Source organism: Solanum dulcamara, chromosome 6 (assembly GCF_947179165.1).
Source record: "Solanum dulcamara chromosome 6, daSolDulc1.2, whole genome shotgun sequence".
NCBI lineage: Eukaryota > Viridiplantae > Streptophyta > Magnoliopsida > Solanales > Solanaceae > Solanum > Solanum dulcamara.
This window is the reverse complement of record NC_077242.1, coordinates 61,491,934-61,515,096: the sequence shown is the minus strand read 5'-3', so window position 1 is coordinate 61,515,096 and position 23,163 is coordinate 61,491,934. Positions and strand designations below refer to the sequence as shown.

The 23,163-nt window shown below is 34.5% G+C and overlaps 2 protein-coding genes across 3 annotated transcripts; one reads left to right on the top strand and one right to left on the bottom strand.

Moving 5' to 3' along the window:
- Positions 1 to 11,541: 11,541 nt before the first annotated feature.
- LOC129891241 (peptide deformylase 1A, chloroplastic) lies at positions 11,542 to 15,495 on the top strand. Of its 2 annotated transcripts, none has more exons than XM_055966532.1 (5): positions 11,542 to 11,659; positions 13,138 to 13,632; positions 13,715 to 13,804; positions 13,891 to 13,958; positions 14,963 to 15,495. In XM_055966532.1, the coding sequence occupies exons 2-5, from the start codon at positions 13,201 to 13,203 to the stop codon at positions 15,201 to 15,203; spliced, it is 831 nt and encodes a 276-aa protein (XP_055822507.1). In that variant the 5' UTR covers positions 11,542 to 11,659; positions 13,138 to 13,200; the 3' UTR covers positions 15,204 to 15,495. The 2 variants fall into 2 exon arrangements, with proteins under 2 accessions (XP_055822507.1, XP_055822508.1); XM_055966533.1 differs by having other exon boundaries at positions 11,559 to 11,659; positions 13,064 to 13,632.
- A 7-nt stretch (positions 15,496 to 15,502) lies between these two features.
- LOC129891240 (polygalacturonase At1g48100-like) lies at positions 15,503 to 19,883 on the bottom strand. Its single transcript, XM_055966531.1, has 7 exons — positions 19,660 to 19,883; positions 18,739 to 18,870; positions 18,016 to 18,231; positions 17,663 to 17,707; positions 17,085 to 17,292; positions 16,280 to 16,470; positions 15,503 to 16,144 (listed from the first exon to the last, which is right to left on the bottom strand). Exons 1-7 carry the CDS (start codon positions 19,861 to 19,863, stop codon positions 15,767 to 15,769), a joined length of 1,374 nt encoding a protein of 457 aa, XP_055822506.1. The 5' UTR covers positions 19,864 to 19,883; the 3' UTR covers positions 15,503 to 15,766.
- Between the last annotated feature and the right edge of the window lie 3,280 nt (positions 19,884 to 23,163).

Genomic DNA, 23,163 nt, shown 5'->3' with positions numbered 1-23,163 from the left:
GTGAAAATGATAACCAAAGTAAACAAAAATAATAGATTACACTCAACATTCATAAACAATTTAATGTAAAATGTAAACATAAAATAAAATTTCCGTCTTTTAATATGGGGAGGCCTTAAAAATTGATGAAGAGATTTTTTTTCATTGGCCATTTTCAATTTGTACTATATAATATATAAACTTGAAGTAAGATTTCATATTAACACTTAAGGCTATCAAAACAGTAAATCCAGCCAATCAAGTACCTCTGTTATACCAAAAATTTAAAAATCCAAATGGCAAAACTGACGTTTATGTCCTTCATAAAAGTTGTAGATATATGTCTTAATCTTGTCAACAAATAAGAATCACCGCAAAATATATTTTGTGCAAAAAGATATGATAAAAAAACTAACAGTTATACATGTGGGAATTTTAAATGAAGAATCTGGACAAAACTTGTCCTATGTTGAATCCTATTTTTTGACTCAATAACAGCATATCTCGCTCCAACATAAACATAAGAGTTATAGATACGTGTTTTATCTTTCAAAAATATATTTATTTACTAAAAACAAAGCTCTATACAATGAGATATGCCAAAATTACTAACCGCTGCACAATTTCAAAACCGAATTTGATTTACTTACCACAAGGGAGGGGTTGCTTTGTTCTAGCTGAAAGGACAAACTTCTTTGGAGACTTTGTAATGGAGAAAAAGAGAATAGAATGGAGAGAGTGATGTGTTTATGAGGGAGAAAAAAGAGAAGAGAATGGAGAGAGTGAAGTGTTTATGTGTAACGACCCATAAGGTCATTTTGAGAATTAGAGGTTTTTACTTCATTAAAGACCCATCCCGTAAATTTTTAATGGGTATTTTGGACTATTCAATAACTCTGATTATTTAGTTGAGGGATAACTTTAGATAAATAATATAGTTAATGGGCTAAAGTGATAATTTATTTAATGTCCTCTACCACTTGTTCAATACATATAAATATATGTTAGTGGGTTTAGCTTTTATTTATTTATTAATTCATGATTAGTTGCCCTAATTAATTAAAAGAAAACAAGCAAGGAGAGAAAGAAACCCTTGCGGCGTGGTCGAGGAATTACTGGTGTGATTCAGGTAAACATTCAACTTGGATGTATATGAATAGAAAAACTTGTATGCTGCAGTCCACGTAATTACTATCCAAAGTAATTGCTTGTTGAAAAGTTAGTAGGGAAATAATAATGACAAGGGTGTTAGTTGTTCATTGGATCAGAAAGCAAGAGTAACTTTCTATCCATATCTAAATGTCAACAATTTCCAATTTGCTTTGAAAATATGCAATAGTTAGTGAAATAGGAACTTAGTGCACTTTTCTTCATATTTATTCAACGTGAGGGGGAAACAACAAGTGGAAAACATATCAAATTTACTTATATTTTACTCGTTAGTTATTGGAAATTTGTGAGTATCTCATAGTTAAATTGGTTTTAACATGTTGGTATATATTAAAATATTAAGGGATGGTATCATATGAATATCATTAGATTTATCAGGAGAAAATTAAGACTTAACTCTAGGTTTGAGTTTAGGTAATCGATTATAGAGATGGATGAGTAGTTGTGGTTTAAGTTCAATATATATATTATTGGTGTCTACGAATTCATTTTCTCACGAATATTTTATACTTGATAGATTGAAAACATTTTGAGGCATCGAAGAAAGGAAAATCACCAGTGAATTAGCTTGCTTAACTTTGGTTTTTCGGTGGAGGTAGGTTATGGTTTTATTCTATATCATAGATAGACTCTTAATAGTGATTGATAATCATTGAGTAATAAGTGTGAAGTTTACTACGCATTTAATTATTGTGGTTTGGATGGTTGATATGTTGTTGTGATTGGTCTAAAATTCCAAGGCCATGAAATTCATAATCTTGAACTTGTCCTATAAAAAATGGTGCCTTGAATAAAGAAGGCTTGATGAAATATTGTTAATGAAGTGGAATGTAATCATGAAGAATGATAAATTAATTATATTTGGATCGGGTGTCACGTTCCGACATGGTATATTTGGATCGGGTGTCACGTTCCGGCATGGTAATATTAAAGAAAAATTAATTAAAATGACTTAATACTACCCAATCTCCATTACTCGTTTTCCAAAAGAGTGTGATGTGGAGGCTTGAGTCCTCATGTGTGATCTTGATATTGTTGACTGGTTATGTAATTGTTTATTGATTGCCACCTGTTAAGTGCTATGGTTGATTTCCCTCTATTATTTATTGCATATTGATTCCTATTTTGAGTCGGCCGATGATATCTACTCAGTACATGTTGTCTGTACTGACCCCTACTTGTATCTTTCTTGTTTTATTTTGTGGAGTGCAGCGAGTGTTCCACCGACTTCGACTCGACCTCATCTCTAGTCAATCTCAAGATCATCAGATTTCAGGGTGAGCTATCCTTCTAGCTCGTGATGGATTCTCTCAGTTATGGCATGGTGTCTTTAGTTTTCGGACATATTTTGTTATTTGTTTATTCTAGTGCTTGATATTTCAAGACTTAGTTTTAGAATTTAGATGTCCTTCATGTGATGACTTTCAGATTTTGGGGAACGTTATGCAGTAAATTCTTGTGGATTGTTAATTCTTACTTTATAAGTTTGAGCTTCCGCGTTGTTGTTATACTTTATGAGTTAGGGTTCACATCGTTGGTTCTTCTACCTAGGAGGTTAAGGGTGGGTGCCACTCATGGCCCATTTTGGATCGTGACATTATGAGGGAGAAAAAAGAAGAGAATGGAGAGAGTGGTTTTGAAAGAATTTTTATTTGAAATTTTAATTTTCAGCTTGGAGGAGATCACAAAAAGATCTTAGACTCCCTAAACAAATTGTTTGAACAATTATCAACCAAAAATTAAAAGTTCTTTGGCTTCTTATGTTAATTAAAAGAAAAGTTAATTGGTTTCTTGTGTTAATTAAAAACAGTTATTTGATTTCTTGTGTTGATTGAATTGTTGAATATGAGTGAGAAATCATTCTCAAAATCACTTAACGAGTCATTACAAAAAATAATATATGTATCTATATGTAACACAAAAAATAAAAAATGTAATTGATATTTTGGAAGATATATTGTGTTGTAAGGAATAAATTACAGTGCTATGTTGTGTACTTTAAAGATGGCTGTAAAAATAGTGTGACTATTAAAATTTACAATGACAATAAATTGATAAGAATCTTATTATTTACGAAACTAAGAATGCTTATCCATAAATTATTAAAAGAAAAAAAATGAGAATAAATTCATGAAAATCCTAAAATAAGGATAATTATTAATAAAAAAATTTAAAACTAAAAATGTGGAAAAAAATTAGATTTTGTGTTTTTTTAACGATCAAGAAGTCTGAACACGTTAATTTTGAGAACAGAGAGCCAAAATTGGATGTCAATAATCACTAGCTTATAAGTGATGGTTGTCGGTTAGAAAAACTCCCAAAGAGTGAATTATCATACTTTCATATATTGAGTTGTGTCTCTGATTACATATTATTTAAAGCATTGTTTTATTTTTACTTCATGCTTTATTGAGTTGTGTCATTTCAGAGTAGGTCCCTTGAGTTGAGTTGCATGAAATTGAATATTATAGATTTTGTCCCTTCCAACCATTTTACATATTCGTACATTCCATGTACTAATGTTATTTGGCCTGAATCGTGTTATGATGCAGATACAGGTGATAGAGGTCCTCAACAGGCGTATCATTGAAGACTAGATCTAGTTCAGCTTTTGGTGATCCATCCTTGCATTCAGAGGACTTCATTTTATTCCTTCAGTTGTCACTCTTTTAATAGTCATTTGAGGTAGCCTTGGACTTGTCTTGGCACCTTTCTAGTATTGATTTAGAGGCTTCATGGACCGAGCATGAGTCGAGTTAGATGGTTTCTTTCGGAGTCTGTGTTTAAACCATAATTTCATTATTGAGTTTATGACGTTGAGTTACTTTATACTTTGAGTATTTTTAATTTATTATTTACTTATGGATAGAGATTGTTAAATGTCCAGTATGGGGTGACCTCTCCTTTTTGTCGAGTCTTTTGCTGGTTAGTTTGAATAAGTGAGTGGTTGAGCCAAGTGGTTCACTTGGGACCAACAATAGTTTTCGAATGCCGGCCACACCTAGGGTATCCTCTTCGGGCGTGACACAGGTACGAGCACTATGAATTTTTAGTGATGTCTTTTGGATTGACCAATGCACCTACAACCTTCATGAGTTTGATGAATGGGGTTTTCAAACCCTTCCCAAATTCATTTGTTATTACATTTATAGATGATATATTGATGTATTTGAAGAGTGAATAAGAACATGTAGATCATCTTCGTAATTTTCTAGGTGTACTAGAAAAGCAGAAGATGTATGCAAAACTCTCTAAGTGTGAATTCTGACTGCCTTCAGCTGCCTTTTTGGACCATGTTGTTTCAAAGAAAGAGGTAATGGTGGACCAATAAAAGATTGGAGCAGTTAAGAACTAGGCTCGGCCTAGTTTCGTGATTGAAGTTAGGAGTTTTATGGGATTAGCCAGTTATTATCACCGGTTCGTGAAGAACTTTGCTTCCATCGCTACCCATTTGACTAGGCTGACTGAAAAGGAGGTATCATTCGAGTGGACTAACAAATGCGAAGAGAGTTTGCAAAAGATTAAGACTCTTCAGACCACAACATCTATTTTGACCCTGCCAATCGAAGGTAAAGACTTTATTATTTATTGTGATGCTTCACATTCAGGTTTAGGTGTTTTATTGATGCAGGGATAAGAGCGTTGTAGCTTATGCTTTGCGGGAGTTGATGGTGCATAAGAGAAACTACTAGACTCATGACTTGGAGTTGGCAGTGGTAGTGTTTGCCCTGAAAATCTAGAGACATTATATTTATGGTGTCAAGTGTGAGGTGTTTACACATCACCGCAGTTTGCAGCATATGTTCACCAGAAAGACTTAAATTTGAGACAACAGAAATGGATAGAGTTGCTCAAAGACTTGATATCACCATCCAGTATCATGCAGATAAGGCTAATGTGGTAGCAGATGTATTAAGCTAAAAATCGGTTAGTATGGGCAGTCTAACCTGTTTGGGAGCCTTCAATCAACTCCTGCCTAGAGAGATTTAGGCCTTAGAGGCTAGGTTTATGAGACTAGGCATCTCAGAGAAGGGCAAGGTGATGGCCAGTGTTGATCTAAGGCCCACTTTTATAGAGGAAATTAAGGCCAAGCAGTTTGAAGATATAAATTTGAATGAGATAAGAGAAAATGTTTTGACGGGCAAGGCCCAAGATTCAACACTTGATGCAGGTGGGGTAATTAACATTAGGGGAAGGATTTTTGTTCCGTGGGTGGATGGCATAATTTAGAAAGTCTTGTTTGAATCTTATAGTTCACAATACTCTATTCACCCTAGAATAGCCAAGATGTACCAAGATTTGAAACATTTATATTAGTGGCCAGGTATGAAGAAAGACATAGCCGAATATGTAGGAAAGTGCTAGAATTGTGAACGGGTGAATTATGAGCACCAAAGACCTAGAGGATTACTTCAAAGAATGCCTATTTGGGTGGTGGTTGACAGGTTGACCAAGTCAGACACTTTATTCTGGTTAGAGTGGACTACAATGCACAACAATTGGCAAAGATTTATGTGAAAGAGATAGTAAGGTTGCACGGGGTGCCCCTTTCCATCATTTCAGACCGTGGTGCGCAACTCACCTCTAAATTTTAGGGAAAGTTGCATGAAGAGTTGGGCACTTAGCTCACTTTTTGTACTGCTTTCCATCCACAGACAGATGAATAATCAGAAAGGACTATTCAGGTGATGGAAGATATGTTGAGGGCATGCGTGATCGACTTTGGGAGACATTGGGACAAGTTCTTGCCCTTATGCGAGTTCTCCTACAACAATATTTACCATTCTAGCATTGAGATGACACCCTTCGAAGCTCTTTATGGGAGAGGATGTTGGTCTCCCATAGGATGGTTTGAAGCTGGGGAGGTGGAGCCTTTGGGATCGATTTATTAAGAGATGCTCAAGATAAGGTAAGAAGCATCCAAGCTAAGCTTCTAGCAGCTCAGAGTTGTTAGAAAGAGTATGATGACCGTAAAGTGAGGGATATGACATTCTAGGATGGTAAGAAAGTGTTCATAAAAGTGTCACCCACTAAGGGGGTAATGAGGTTTGGTAAAAAGGGCAAGCTCAGTCCTCGCTATATTGGCCCTTTTGAGATTTTTGACTGTGTAGGGCCAGTGGCATATAGATTGGACTTACCACCTAGTTTTTCTGGTAAGAAAGTGCTCATAAAAGTGTCACCCACTAAGGGGGTAATGAGCTTTGGTAAAAAGGGCAAGCTCAGTCCTCGCTATATTGGCCCTTTTGAGATTTTTGACTGTGTAGGGCCAGTGGCATATAGATTGGACTTACCACCTAGTTTTTCTGGAGTACATCTGGTGTTTCATATGTCGATGCTGAAAATGTACCATGGAGATGGGGATTACATCATTAAATGGGACTCAGTTTTGTTAGACAAGTCTCTTCAGTACGAAGAAGAGCCGATTGCAATCCTTGATCGTGATGTCCGGAAGTTGAGGACTAAAGAAATTATCATGGTAAGGGTCCAATAGAAGCATCATTCATTTAAGGAAGCTACTTGAGAAACTGAGAAGGACATGCGAGACAAGTATCCTCAACTGTTCGTCGAAGTAGGTACGATTCTTTCTTTGATTTAGCCCTGTTTTTCCTCGTTGGTCACTCAGGGATGAGTGATAGGTAAATTGGTATCTATTGTTATGACATATTCCCGTTGTCATAGATAGTCCATAGGGGAAGGAATTTTGGCTAGAAAATTTTGGGTAGTAAGTTCGAAAATTTTTAGCCCAAGCTAAACTCGAATAAGTTTTGAGTGAGGTGAAGTCTAGGGTGACCCAATAATAAGTAAGGGGTAGAATCGGTAATATGATATAGTAAGATGATATCCAAGATGATACGAATCTCTTACAGCATTACGAAATCTCATTTGGGTGAGTGAAACTCCTAAAATATATTTAGCGTGAAGGGTATATTTTTAGATGCCATGGAATGAGGATGTGTTGTGAAATGGGGGTTTGGAAATTAAGTTTCGAGCTTTCTGTTTTTGTGCAACCCACCTAAGCGGAATTTATCCCGCCAGAGAGGGATGGTCCCACTGTGACTTGGCCCAGAAGGAATGCTAGTTATATGCTTAACAAGACAGACAGGACTTAAGTCGAGGAAAAACCCCATAATGGTTTATTTTATTCCCACTTCATTCTTGAAAGATCAGAAATGACCTAGGGCGATTTTCTACTTGTTTACACCCCAAATTTGTGCCAAAGGTAAGTAATTTACTCTCTAAACTTGTAAATTGACTCCTAGAACCCATAATCTATGGTGGTTGATCTTGAGGGATGGTTTTAGCTTGAAAACTAATGGTGGAAAATAGCCCTAGAATGGGGGTTAGGATCATGAGTTTGACCTAGGATGACAATTGTGTTATAATTCATATTAGTTAAGTTATTTTGTTGATCCTTTATATGTGTTTACTGTTTTTAGACCAAGAACATACGAAATGGATATGGAAAGGGAAAGCTCTTGCACCTTAAAGTTGTTGAAGCTTGAATTTGAGATAAGTGATGATTTTTTTGTACGTATTTCATGTACTTTCTAAATTACTTTATTTTATGCACATGTGTATATGAATAGGAAAGCATGCTAGGAAATATGTGAAATGATCACTACTGGCCTATTTTGTGATAAACTTGTTCTTGGTGATATAATATTGACTCTTGCTGGTAATTGGTGATTGCTTTGTATGTTTGGATCAGGTGTCATATTCTGACATATAATTCGATCGGATGTCACATTCCGACATCCATTTGAATCGGATGTCATGTTCTAACACAAACCTTGGATCAGGTGTCACGTTCTGACACAAATTGAGTATTTGTAAGTCCCATAAGAGGATCCTTATGTAAAATTTCATGATATTGGGATTATTGAATTGTGATCTAGTGAAGCACTATTTGAGATGAAAATAGTTAAGTTATTATGTATGTATGTGTTTATTATGTTGGGTTTACTTGTCCATGACTCGCTTACTGGCTAACCATATGATCCTACCAGTACACTGTTGATTTTGTGTACTAATTCTACACTTGCTCTGTCTTTATTAAGTACATGACATATTCAGCCGGTTGTGGAGAGACATCGCTTAGAGAAGTGATAATATTCGAGTTCAAGGGTAAACTATTCTTTCAGGCTGTCGTGGACTCTCTTTTGTTCCAGTCCTTCTTTTTGAACTTAGATGTTCAGACTCTGTTTTATTCTTTAATGACTTTCTTTTGGGGATTTCATTCCCTTTATAGACTTGTTAGATGTTTAGAGTTTTGGTATGACTGACTTTTAGTTCTTAGAATGAATTTCCGCATGTTTTCAGTTCGTTGACTAGATTCTAGTTGAGTGTATGGGAACTAAACCTTGTTATTTTCTTTAATCTTATTATATCTTCTCAGTATTGTTATTGTTGGGCTATCATAATGATTCTCCCATTGGACGATTAGTGTGGTGCCAGTCACGGTGGATTGGAATCGTGATATTTAGGGACGTAAATATAAGGTTGTCAGTTATACTAATAAATTTACCTTATTTATTGCGTTATAATTATAATTGTATTAATGTATAAATAAATAAATAAAAAATTATACACATATACAACTAATAATATATAAAAACTGTATTCCTTTTTAGTAATAGCATTCTTATAGCTATTCAAATTTACATTATAGCTATTTATGTAAGTTTCCATATAAAATTCAAGTTGGGTCATTTAAATTTCTAGCAGTTCCTCACCCCCCGCCCCTCCCCCCCCCCAAAAAAAAAATCCCTTTTAGATAGGGTCATTCATAAGAATATCTCTATTTTGGTGTGATAATTTATTATTTTTTCCCCTCAAATCCGTAGTTCTTTTTTTAAAAAAATATTCAACCAACATATTAGTGGCGTTGGGTATGAGCCCAACCTTTGTATTCATTACCAAAAGAGGTTATACAAATAAAAGGAGGCTGGATATATGTACAAACCTTCTTGAGTTACATGAAGGATGAATAGCTCATCCTTATACAAAAAAGAGTCCTTTCAGACACTGAGATTAAAGGTTTGATTAGTCATTCTCAGTGAATGATGTACAAGATTGCTAAAATTGCAGACTGAAAGGAAAATAGAAATAGATATTTTCTGAGAGGTGTTGACCATTATCAAGAGTGAAGTGTCTTTTGTGCGCTTTGATTCTGAAGGTTGGCATACCTTTACGATCATTCTTCAACCAATATTTAACTCTCATAGGCACTGTTAAATTTTGAGTGAAAAATATATTGCTTTTATCCTGCTCACCCTTACTAGCCAAGTAATCTGCGATATGATTTACCTCCCTGTAACAATGTTGGAAAGTGAAGTTGTAATACTCATTAAGCTTCCTGATCTTCTTGATAGTAGGAGCAATTTTCGAGTGAGAAACATCACTACCATTAATCATATTGATGATAAGCATTAATCAGATTCAATTATCACAATGTGATAATTATTCCAAATGCAAATCCTAGTAAAGATGGCCTTGTTATTTTTGAGAATGCTACCCCCACTTGACTTCCAGGATTCCCGTTGCTACTCCATCAATACGTAATTTGAACCATCCAGGGCTGGAAAATTTTCATCCAACACATTTGATGTATCATATTCGGTTTGAGTCCCTCTATGTGCTGACAAGTAATAGGTCATTGAGCATCTAATTGTAAGCTTGGGGATTGAGTAGATAAAATTATTCTAGTCAGATAAATAACTCGCATTGGGTAATGGCTCTACCATATTTATTTTTTATCCCCTCCTACCTTTGGGTACATCTAGATTTCCAAATCCCTAGTTCTAAATTTGGTACTTCAACACTTAAAAGATCACTCTACCATGAAAATATTTTATTTTTTTCACTTTATGTTTTATACTCAATGTTTGGCCATGCAAATTTCAAATACAACTTGAAATTGTATTTGAAATTTAGTAAAATGCCCAACACCTTGTTTAAACTTCTTCATATTCACTATATTTTTCTTTTTCAAATTTTATCCTAAATTTTTTATTTTTATAAAAATAACCCTATTTAAATTATATTTTATATTTAAATCATATTTCAAGTCTTTTAGGTAAAGTATATTCAAATAACTAGATATTATTTTTTACAAAAAAATAAAGCCAAACACAAGTTCAACATCCAAACAAAGTGAAAAAATATTTGTAATAATATGTAGTAACTTGTACATGGATCTAATTTATGACATTATGTGACTCTATATTTTGAAATATTACCGTTTTAGGCCAGATATGATTATATTCATAAAAAGTACCTACAAATTCTAAAATAAAAAGGATTTTTTACATAAAGGAATTCTTTTAGATTAATAATTACCTTTTTAGAGTATTTTTTTTATTACGGTCTATAACATATCTATCTTAATTAATAACTAAAATCACTCCATTACCCTCCCCTTTCTCTCTCTTTCTGCGTCCTTTATCTCTTTTTTCTATCCATTTTTTCTTTTTCTCTCTCTTTTTCTGGCTTTCTGCGTCCTTCTCTTTTTTTGTCTTTTTTTTCTTTCTCTTTCTCTTTCTTTTTAAAATAATAATTAATTATCCTAATTTAAATAGTACCGAAATATTTGAAATTCACAAATAATACTTATAATATATTTGTATTAAAATATTTTAATTATATATTCACCACATTCGTTAAAAGATGCCAATAATATGTATCATATATTGATTTCAAAAAGGGAAAAAGAGAAAGAAAAAGAAAAAAATGGACAAAAAAACGGACACAAAAAAAAGAAGGAGAGAGAGAAAGAGAAAGAGGAAGAAAGGGAAAGAGAGAGAAAAAGAAAGGGGGAAAACGGAAGGAAAAAAAAGGAGAGAGAGTGAAAGGAAGAAACAAAAATGTATTTTTTTTTACTATTTCAAGTAAGAAAAATATTGTTATTTTTGATAAAGGTGAAACATATACTAAAACTTGTAATTAATGCTAAATAATCTATTATTTAAGTAATTGACCCAAGAAAAAATTCCAAAAGTTATAGCCAAGCACAACTCTAATTTTATAAGTGGATATTTTGACCATGTTTCATATTGTAAAATTTGAAAGAAATAATTTTTTTTTAAGTGAAAAATTATACTTGAAAATTATGAGTGTGAGAAAATAAATAGTAAAGAAAGAGAGAGGGGAGGGGAAGTGTAGGTGCCATCAGAGAGAAGGGAGAGAACACAAATTTTAAACCCTAATTAAAAATATTGTTATGTATTAGAAAAATAAATTTATTGTTATAAATGATAAATATTATATTATCTAGAATATCTAAGTGATTTTCCCTTTAAAAGTTTTTCTAATAATACTGGGCTCAATAGTCTACCATGCTGCAATAAGCCCAGCCCAAGATAATTGAAAAAGATGCAATCCCAACATCATCTATTCATCTGCTTTCATTTTGGCATTTTCTCTTTCCTTTATCCTTCTCCAAGGACAGACTCTTGCTGAGTTTCAAACTGCAGTCTTTCCCAATTGGGTGTAAAAGAATTTAAAGCTTTAGGTATCCTATCCTCTCTGTGTTTTAGTTGTTATGTTTCCAATTTAAACTTTTTTTAAAAACAAAAAATTCCTATAATTCATTGTTTTGCTGTGTTTAATTTTTGTTCAGTAATCCTGGAAAATGTGACTAGTTAGTTTAATTTTTTTGTAATCTGAGGCTAAATGTAAATGTGCATTTTGTTTTTGCTATATGTGTTTTTTACATTTACCAACAAGGAAAGAAATCAAGAAAATTGTTAGTAACACCTGAAAAAGGTGGCATCTTTTAGGTGTTTAAACTGGTGAACTTGTTAATATGAAGGATTAGAGACCTGGGGCTAGTTCATTTTTACATAATCTGTTATTTAATTATTCGGTGTATTAAAAAATATATAAAGGCCCAAGTGAATGTGCCTTTATAAATGTGCTTGATGGAAAAGGGACATCAATTCCTTATATCTTGTTTTGTTGCCAAATATCTTTGCCTTGTATACAATCCAAGTAAATAAGAACTGCCATGAGTCTTAATTTAACTTTGGATTCTGCATCTTCGGATTGTTTGAATGAAAATATGTGGTTTACCAGGAAAAATCGGGATCTTTTGATAGTGCATTATTATCACTTTTTACATCTATTTGTTTTCTTGTCGAATGTGATCATTTTACATTTTTCTAAAGCTGAGGCGCTTATACACACCAAGCAATTATGATCAAACTAACAAGTTTTCATCATTCTCCCTTATCTATTTGATCACTTACTGGATTCACAAGAATCTGAGAGGATTGTAGTTCCAAGGTGTCATATTTCAGTTGTAAAAGATTGATAAATTGTTCTATGATCGACATTATGTGGAATATCCTCTCTCAATAGTGGCATACAAGTATATAGAACATAGAAAGGCAAGATGCACATGACATGTACGTGTCGAATGAACCAAATCCTCATTGGATTTTGTTTGTACAGGATACCCCTATTGTCAGTCCAAAAATCGTTCCCTAATGAACTGGACAATCAGTGTGTTTCTACCAACAAAGAAAAAAGTAACAATTTGAATGAGAAATTTTTAAATTGACTTGAAGTTTAAACTTTTATTTCAATTGAGTTTTGCTTCTTGGTATTGTGTTCTGGCAGTATGCACCATTATACAGGTGATATGAAATTTTTGCAAATCCCTTTTATCATTTTACAATTCTGCATCTTTCTAAAGCTAAGTCACTTATACACATCAAGAAATTATGTTCAAACTAACTAGTTTTCATCATACTCCCCAATCTGTTTGATTGCTTGCTGGATTCACAAAAATCTCAGGGAGACAGTAGTTCCAAGGTGTCATATTTCTTCTGTAAAAGAGCAATAAATTGTTCTGTGACCAGAAATTCAACTTCTATTTCAATTGAGTTTTCTTCTTGGTATTGTGTTCTGGCAGTATGCACCATTAGACTGGTGATATGAAATTGCTGAGATCCCTCAGATTTTCTTGAACAAAACTGTGTGCAACAGGCCCATGGATACTCTGGGATGCCGTAACTAGTGTTACTGGAGTGGTGTCGTCTGAGTTTGGTAATGGAGAGCTTTCCACGGTTAGCACAGCGTGTCCTTTCCGTGCCATTCACTCCAAAATACTTGAAATCTTGTAAGAAAACAAATCCTCTGACCTCCCACTTAATGCAACTCCACAACTCCCAGAGACCAATATCCATGCAATGGAATCTGCAGGGAAGATCTTCTGTATGCAGTGACTTAGTATCCAAGAAAAATTATAGTTCTGCCACTGCTCAAGCAGGTTGGTTTCTGGGTTTAGGAGAGAAAAAAAAGCAAGTCATGCCTGACATTGTGAAAGCTGGTGACCCTGTTCTTCATGAACCCACTCAGGACGTTCCTCTTGGGGAGATTGGGTCAGAACGGATCCAAAATATCATAGATGAGATGGTGAAGGTTATGAGAAATGCACCCGGAGTTGGTCTTGCTGCTCCTCAAATTGGTATTCCCTTGAAGGTTTGTTAAAGAAAACATTTAGTTTGTCCAACTTATTTTTTGCCTCACTGAGTTTGTTTGTATTGCAATTTGCAATTGACAGATAATTGTGCTGGAAGACACAAACGAGTATATAAGCTATGCTCCTAAAGATGAAACCAAAGCACAGGACAGACGTCCATTTGATCTCCTGGTGTGTAAAGTTTTTTATATATCATCTTGATAAATTAGAGGTCCAAATTTTGTGGCAATACGTTCAGTTTTCTTCTTTTCTTGCAGGTTATTATAAATCCAAAGCTTAAAAAGAAGGGCAACAAAACTGCATTGTTTTTCGAGGGGTGCTTGAGGTAACACAAAAACAACTAAGCCTAACTTCATGTTTTTTATACATTGAACTATCAAATGTAGTAGTATATTTGTTTAGTTGCACATCAGGCATAGAGGCATGCTTTTTGGTAGAAAATCCTAGGCCTTAGGCACTTCGGGAAAAAGACAGCTATTTACTCCATTATTATTGTTTTATGCGAAGAAAATTTTGAGAAAGTGACAAGCATTAATAGCATGTAACTGGAAGATAGTTGTTTGTTTATATTTTGTAAACACCTCAACTCAAAAGGTCTATGAATCTTTTAATTTAAAAAAGGTACAAGAGGCAATATCTTTTCAACAATTATCAGGATGAGCTCTTGTTTTCGATGGTGGCAGTCACCAAGTTTTCCTTACCTTAGCTATTATTTTTAATCACTTTATTTATGCACAATGACCTATCTTTTGTAAAGATGAGCTATGTTATTGTGCAATTGAGTGTGCCTTGAGTTGGTGAAGATGTCACTCTGCCTATTGAGGAGATAGTCTGTGAAGGGCAAGCTTTATTGATTTGTACATTGTTTTGACTTTCATTACTTTGCTTGCATGCTTGTTTCTGAATAGTGAATAGGAAATAGCTGTTTTTCTCTTTAGCTTTTGTTTAAGTTAATTGTTTACTAGAAACAATACCTAGCAAACTAATATCCTGTTTGTCAAGCTTCCAAAATCTGCTTATTTTGAAAAATATTTTTTATCAGAACTCAGAAGTGCTTTTTTGGAAAAGTAATTTTAGAGAGTAGCAGTTTGTGTTTGGCTAATCGATTCGAAAATCACTTTTGCTAATAGTAGAGTAGTACTTTGTGCTTGCCAATGTTCAAAAATGTTAATGCTGAAAAAAGCCTGTTTTCACAAGAATCTGAAATTCTCTTTGACAGGCTATCTAGCCTTTATAGTGATACATTATGTGATCAAAACTGCTTAGATGTCCTATCAGGTTAATAACCACAAATATAAATGAGTTATTTGCTTAATCTTCTGTTTGCAGTGTTGATGGGTTCAGAGCGGTCGTGGAAAGACACCTAGTAGTAGAGGCTACAGGTTTGGATCGAAATGGAAAAGCAATCAAAGTAGATGCTTCAGGATGGCAGGCTCGCATTTTGCAGCACGAATATGACCACCTAGACGGAACTCTTTATGTTGACAAGATGGTTCCTAGAACCTTCAGGACTGTAGAGAACTTGGACTTGCCTCTTGCAGCTGGATGTCCTAAATTGGGAGTGTGCTAGGTCCTATACCTCAACCGACTCTCTGTGAACTCAATTATCAATATCTTGCTTGGGAATGGGGTCATTGGTTCCCTTGCTCAGATGGCTTTGAGGCTTAGAAGACAATTAAGGAGCCGCAGACGATGACTTCCCCATCTTGTGGAATATTGAAATACTTGGATTCAGATATAGGTGTGTACATTAAGCCCGTTAACAACTTTGTTTTTTAGATGGACGAGTTACAAAGATTCATTTTTTGAATGGTATACTGTTTCTCTTTCTGTTATGGTATACTACAAAATTGATACTGTTATTGACCTTTTAAATTTGAAAAAGAGAAAAAGAAGAAGCAGAAAATGAGTGGGTGTCGAGATTATAGGTTGATATGCAATTAAATTAACACTTAATTCTGTGATCTTCTGGAGAATAATATGCAGAAAGCTAGCTATTTCATGAAAGCTTTTCAATATGAAGGTCTTGCAAAACTATATGCAGACAGAAAACTAGTCTGAAATACATCAATCACTCTAGTACTGGACAATTTATACAACTGAATGAGAGTACAATCCTTAACTTTGATTCAATCAACAAGAATCATAACTAGGGATTCTTTTATCAGGTTGAATACAATCAATAGGAGGGGTTGTTTTTGTTCTCAATTCTCCATAAGTTTCCCAACAATAAGGTCCATAAAAGTGCTGCTTTTTGGTTGAAGGTGTAAGCTCTATGTCTGCAAGGGAAACACCTGTGCATGGGACAGAGTCACTACATGCAAAATGAACTGGTTTATATGAATAAGTTCCTTTTATGGATTGATATGAAACTCTTGATATTGCTACTGCTGATGTGTGGTTACCACATCTTCTTTTGTCACAATAGAATTGATCTATCATTATTGGTGTTTCCACATCTGAAACATGGATATTTGAGAACATGATTCCCTGAACTGACCCTGAGCCTCCCTGAAATTTCGAACAAATTCAATTATAGTGACATACTGTGAAAGTCGGAGGCAGATTCAGGATTTTTAATCATGGATTCAATATTCAAGGTTCTTAGTACTGAACCTATTGTACTCATGCTTCATTAGTTTATACCTGCCATGTTTTGATTCTTACACCAGTCATAGTGTTTTGTAGTGTTGAATCCTTAATTGTTATGTTGGAGACGCAGGCTTTTGTGTTGTCGTTTCCTAGTCCTCCTATGCTGAATCCATGTCCAGGTCCACAATTCACATCGTGAATGAACACAGCTGAACTTCCCGTTTGTATAGATATACAGTCATCTCCTGCAAAATGTGTTAATAGTTTTCACTTCAAAATCACAAAAGGAATTAGTCTCTGGAGAATTTTCTCCATCTTTGGTGATTTAACTTATGTATAAGTTAACCAATCTTCCATGCCCCCCCCCCCCCAACTCTTTCTATTGAAAAGCCCGTGAGAAGCACGAAAAGCTAAGTCACTAATGTCGTTATTGCCATAGCATATTTATTTGCCTAGCTGCCCATTGTTAGAACAATTCCAGCTCTAAGTTGGTTGGTGTGGTAAGGCAAGCAACTCCTATTTTTGAAGAAGAGTATGGTTCGCATCTTGACACGTGTCATACTGGATTTAGGAAGAATGGAAATGAAAGTTTATGTAATGCTTCTAGAGAAAGTTGAATATGAAGTAAAAATCTTTTTACACTATAGTTTTAACTTGTTGCAGTATGTTAGCTGTCAATTTCGTGGTGTCCGAGCCAGTTTGCGTGTACCTTGATTAATTTCACCGAATACCTGCCACTTTCCACCAGTAATAGGTATCAGTTAACTTATCCACCAAGGGTAGGATAGATCCCAGGAACAATTGCCTACAATAGTTAGCTATATATCTTTCAAAGAGTAATTGATTAAAATATAATTACCACAAGCAATGTCACTGCTGCTAATAACAACATTTTGGGAGTTTTGAAGGTGAATTCCATCAGTATTTGGGCTATCTCCAGGGGATGAAACTGTGATCCCAGAAACTTGAACAGCCACACAATCATTAAACTTGAGATGTGCTTTGGGACTGTTTTGGATTGTTATGCCTGTTACAACTACATTGGAACTTCCAGAAAACCTCAGTGCCTGCCACATAAAATTGCACCAAAATTATAAAATTAAGAATAAAAATCCACTTAATTAATAAGTGATATGATTTGGCACAGTGTAGGTAAGTTTATTAGAAACAAATGTTTTTTCACTGCGAATCAGTGAGAAATTTGTGCTTAGAACATGACTTTCCACACATTTCCTGCTGAACTAACTCATTGAGAAAATGTATGGTGGAAAACAAAATATCACCAAAATAGTGGAAAACTTTCTAATCTATACTTATAAAAATATTACTATTTTTTTTCCACCGATTCAATAAAAATGTATGCAGAAATAAACAATAAACATTTTTCAGTGGGATTTCAGATTTTCTAATAGTTGTTATTTAGTAAATGGTACTCACTGCTGGTCTGGTTCTGGGCATTTTTCCTTTTGATGTGCTACTTATCTGTCCAGGCACCAATAGAAAAAAGTTAAGCAATGAATAATAACAATTACTATTAGTTAAATTAACATTGAGTTGATATGAAAATGGTGTGTTAATTTACTAACATTAAAGATTAACTTGTAGAACAATTTAGTTAACTATTTTATGAGTGAGTATAACTTAGACTGGTTTGTACATGGAATAAATTAAAAGAAATTGCTATTTGGACAAGGAAAAAGGTCTTAGAAAATACACCTTTGATTCATTTTTACTTGTTCACAATAAACTTTGTACATTCTGTAAGAAAATAATTGATAAGTGATTATTACCAAAGCAATTGTTTGAGCATAGTCATCTTGCACCTCTGAATCATCACCTTGATATTCTTCTATTAATAAAGGAGCATTTTTCCACCACACTGATCCTTGACCATCAATAATGCCTTTTCCCTTAACACATATTCCATTTAGCTTTGAGAATTCAAGCCATTGTAATACAGGACCCCACACTTTAGGGTTTATTGGGGCTATAATTCTCCCATCCAACTATTCAAAACAAAAAAGAGAGATGAAGTGCATATTTTATCATAATTCTCATGACTACTAGCATTTCAAAAGATTTTTGGAAAATGATTCCAATAATCTCAAATTTTTTTACAGGTGCCCAAGGGGAATCGAAACCCCCATAAAGAAGGTCAACCAAGCTTAAGTGAGTTACTTCACTATCGTCAGGCCAAGTGACTGCTTTATTATTGAGTTCCAAACTGATATTTCTAGTATATTTAATAGAAATTTCAATATAAACACAAGGTTTGTGCAAAGTTACTGGGTCCCAGAAATTCGCACTCAGTATCTTAGATCCGCCCCTGAAAATGAGTAGTTAATGTTAATGGTAAAACTGGAAAAATGGTCTTTCCTTGTTATGTTAAAATGGATAATTAAAAATAAAAAGTTATTTTCAATATAATAAACAAGAAAAAGTGAACGGAGAAAATAATTTGCGAGAGTGATTGAACTAAACTTATAAAATGATAATGGACTGAATTTATATACCTGGAAAACAATGTTTTTTTCACAATGTGATCCTGAAAAAGAGATAGGACCAACTAGGAAATCATAGCCTGATGGAACCATCATGGTTGATCCTTCAACTTTACAAGCTTCTATCCATGTTGCTTCAAATGCCTGCCAAGAAATGACAAAGTTCAATAAACATGTGCTTCTGGTGAAATTAGGTTTAAGGTTATCTTGAAAACAATTATGAAATATGGAGCTAACAAAATATTGTCGCTAATTCGCCGCTAAGCAAAATTCGTCTTTGTGATGAATTTTGCTGTTTAGCTACAAAATTTATTCGTTGCTAAATTCAGTTTTTTTAGTAGTATATTTATTTCAAAATAGTTATTATTTTGGAAAATTAAGATATAATTAATTATTTTTAGAACTAATATGGTGAAAAAGAGAGTAATAGTAAATTGAGATAAAAATAATAATAAAAAATTTTAATCAAATTATCATTTAAGTTAATATTTACTTAAAGAATGTGTAAAAAAAAATGACAAGTAAAATGAATTGAGGCATCAGAGTCACATAATTTAACCATGCTCACATAAATAACCTTCAACTTTTGTGGTGATGGTTTTTCATACATAGTAAATGCATAGAAATAAAAAAAATGGATTAATTTATTTTAGGATTTTAGCATTTTCAAGAATCTAATACATTCCTTATTGTGTGAAATTGAAATGTATTGTCTCTAATAGCTTAAGCTATCAAATATAACATGATTATACACTTCAATATGATATCAGCGCAATAATAACTTTCCTGGTTGATGCTAAAATTCGAGTCTATAACTCGCACATGAGGAGCATGTTGAAGAATATAATTGAATACTAATAAAAGTATGTATGTTCAACATGACTAAAATACAGTGAAATAGTACTCTATATATTATAGAGCATGATATCTTACTTTGGTGTCATATGTGACTCCATCACCTTTAGCACCATAATCTAATACATTGAAGACATAAAACTTTTCAAAACTTGGTTGTTGAGGTTCTTGTTTTCTTTCCCTTCTATACCTAGCATTGCATGGTGCACTCTCCAAAGTACAATAGATTACTAAAACCAGCAAAATAACTAACTTCAAGAGATTTGTACTAAACCTCAACATTTTTTATGAGAGAAAGATTTTATAGATGTACTTTTAATTAATTATTATTGATGATATATATAGGCTTAATCTGTAATAAACCAAACTAGCACTATGCATTCATGTGACCAACATGCATTACCTTTCTTGTAGTGTTGGATAAGTTCTTTAATTCTCATTACTAGAAAATATGAGATTAGCAACGAAATTTTATTCATAATCCCTAACTAATTCGTCGCTAAATAGCTCGTATCTAATTGAATTTTCATATCATTCATCGCTAATCCATAGCTAAATCAAAATAACATAAAAAAATTATTATTTAGCTAAAAAAAAATTTTAATCCCCCATTTAGTGAGATTACACTAGATGTGTTGTATAAAAAAAATTGATCGCTAATTTCTTATTTTCTTGTAGTGGTTTGTATTTACGAGCAACGAATTGAAAACAAAGAGCAATATTTAATCATTACAAACGAGAACATTGAGACATAATTGTCGAGTACTGAATGATTTCTATATGACTATATGTTGTTAATTATCTTGTTTACTTTAGTTGAAAAGAATAATAGGAGTATGTTTTTTTAGGCTAGAAAGAATATTAAGTAGGTGTTACGTGTGCATGAAGAAGATGTGTTTTTCGTCCTGCCAATGATGAATCTTTTGACTCAACACTCGTTCTTGCCTTGCAAGTCTTCTTCTTGAAGTTTGAGCATTGAAATCATGAAATTTCATAATTATTTTCGATACCGCGTTCATGAGCATTTTGATTGCCTGCAATAGTGCTCAAAATTATTAGGGGTTGGGTTGATACTTGCAAATAGGGGTGTAATAATTCGATTAACAATAAAATAATTTAATTTTATAATGCACTTCATGTTCCTTTTATCACTAAGAATATTTTGTTAGAGCAGAATCTCTCTCCAATTAATCTGGTCGCCTTTTTAAATAAAAACAATAATAATGTACTTCATGTTCCTTTTTATAAGACTATTTTATCAATTCAAAATTTTCACTCATGATAATTCTTTGAAGAAATTGAAGAAGATGCACGAAATCCTACCTTTTCTCCTCTACCAATCTTGCTCTAAGTCTTGAGAGTGATTATAAGAGAAAACGATCGAATGGTACTATTAAGGGACTTAATTAGGTGTAAAATCATCGGGGTTTAGGCTTAGAAAGGATGAAAAAACACTCAAATGCCCTTCATTAAAATCTGACGAAGTTTCCTACGGGGGCTATCTATGGGCCGTGGAAGCCACTTGTAGAAGATGACTGGAAAATTGGGGTTTCTGAACTTTGGGTTTATGGACCCTTTCTATGGGTCATAAACCCTTATACGGACCGTTCTTTACGTTCGTGGAAAAAGGGTATTGAGATTGGGTTTTAGGACTTTGGTCTATGGACCCTTCTACGGTCCATAGATTAGTCTACGGCTCGTACATGGTCTCGTCCTATACACTTGAAATTTTGAGTTTCAGGACTTAGTCTATGGATCATGTCTACGGCCTGTGGAAACTTTTATGGTATGTAAACTTGGTCTGTAGTTCCTGGTCCAAATTTCAGTTTCTGAAGTTCAACTCCACAAGCTCATCTACGGTTCATGAAAACTTCTACGGGCTGTAGATGGTGTCCGTACAAGTCAAAATTTAGCAGAACTTTCTAACTTTTTTGGGGATTTTTAGAGCGAATCGTGTTCTAATATTTTGGGGTGTTACAGTTGGTATGAGAACAAATGCCTTGTAGAATTCTGTGCGGAGATGTCTGATCCTATCTTCGAAAGACTTATAGGACATTCTTAGGAAATTCTATTTTTGACCCCTTATCGTGTGCTTTCCCTTTGATTAACCTCTAAAACTGCTTCTATATAATCCACTCTTTCTTAGATGGATAACACGAGGTATTCGATGGACATAGATGGAGCATTAACACATTCTATCAGAGTTTCAGCACTTGGTAGGGCTACAGGGTCTCAGTCAGGCACATATATTGGGGTTGGAGATGTTCTTCAGTTGAGAAAGAGTCTGGGGTAGCCCACTCTCCAACTAGTTGATTGACTACCTTGTCTCCGCGAGGTTCGATGTTGGAAGGCTCGAGTCTATTTGAGGATACACCACAGGCGGGTGCGGTCCTTGGTGCAATAGATACTTCTCAGGACAGAATTGGGTTGATTGGTCCCCAATAATATTCATCATTCGTTTCTGAGTATGTGTTAGGATTTCTTAAGTAGCACATGCATACTCCTACATTATTCCGTAGAATCAAGATTGGAGTCAAGAGTTTATTAGGGGATTGTCCCTACCACTCCAGTTGGTATTGGAGCACCTGATAGCAGCTGGGTCTACCTTTTCCAGATTGTTAGTCATGTGAGGGTTGTGGAGCAGGCGTGCCTTGAGACTTACAGAGATAATGGTAAGAGGCCTCGTCATCAGTACAATGGTGACATCATTTTACTTCGAGGTAGGTATAATTTCAGTGAGGTCCATCTTTCAACTCGACCTATCAGGTTTATGGCGGTAGCATCTCAGGTTCCAAGGTGTGATGAGGTATGTCGTGGTGCCTACGACAAATAGAGCTTAGGTCATACTTCTCACGATAATCATTTTGGACCTTCACATTTTGGGTCTCATTTTACTCTATTTGGGTCTTCGCAGCTGGTTGCTATTGGTGATGATATGTACGAGTGTGGCGAGGTTGGCCGCTTTGTTAGAGATTATCATAGGACCCCAGTGTAATTAGCTAGGGGTGGTCCTGAGTTTGGAAGAGGTAGTAGGGAATCTCATCATATCCTTCATGCCAATATTTAAACTATAGAGGTTTCTATAATTTTGGAGAGTTTGGTCACTTGTCCAGAGAGAGAGTTTGGTCACTTGTCCAGAGAGTACCCTAGGCGGGAGTTGATTCTCCAACCATTGCCAGCATCTGTTACTTCTTTAGATAGGGTGATCATACCTTGTCGTGTATGTGGAGAGCTTAAGTATTGGTCTAAAGCTTGTCCTTAGTGTGGAACATAGTGGGAGGCATTCAGTTGGGTCAGTCTTGTGGGTTGACGACACCTTCGATCAGAGGTGGTGTCTTGAGTGATGCTGATGCTACATCAGGTGTTCAGGTTGAGATTGGGCATGATCCATTATATGATTCTATGGGCCGGCCAAAGGTCGAGGCTCCAGGTATCCCTTTTGTAGATGTGATTTCATTGTTTTATCCCATCGTTTCTTATTTTGTGTGTTTTGGGGGTTTTCATACCCATTCATGTATATTTGACTTGTTATCCATCGCTAGTTTGGTATGACGTCCTTATTTGGGATTGTGTTTTATCTTT

What these genes read in the sequence shown, in the direction of transcription:
- LOC129891241 (XM_055966532.1), top strand. Translation starts at nt 13,201, where the DNA reads ATGGAGAGCTTTCCACGGTTAGCACAGCGTGTCCTTTCCGTGCCATTC. An exon ending in GACGTCCATTTGATCTCCTG is followed by an intron (nt 13,805 to 13,890) that starts GTGTGTAAAGTT and finishes CTTTTCTTGCAG; the next exon opens with GTTATTATAAATCCAAAGCT. An exon ending in TTTTTCGAGGGGTGCTTGAG is followed by an intron (nt 13,959 to 14,962) that starts GTAACACAAAAA and finishes TTCTGTTTGCAG; the next exon opens with TGTTGATGGGTTCAGAGCGG.
- LOC129891240 (XM_055966531.1), bottom strand. Translation starts at nt 19,863, where the DNA reads ATGTTGAGGTTTAGTACAAATCTCTTGAAGTTAGTTATTTTGCTGGTT. An exon ending in GAGTCACATATGACACCAAA is followed by an intron (nt 18,871 to 19,659) that starts GTAAGATATCAT and finishes ATTTCTTGGCAG; the next exon opens with GCATTTGAAGCAACATGGAT. An exon ending in TAAGAATCAAAACATGGCAG is followed by an intron (nt 16,145 to 16,279) that starts GTATAAACTAAT and finishes TCGAAATTTCAG; the next exon opens with GGAGGCTCAGGGTCAGTTCA.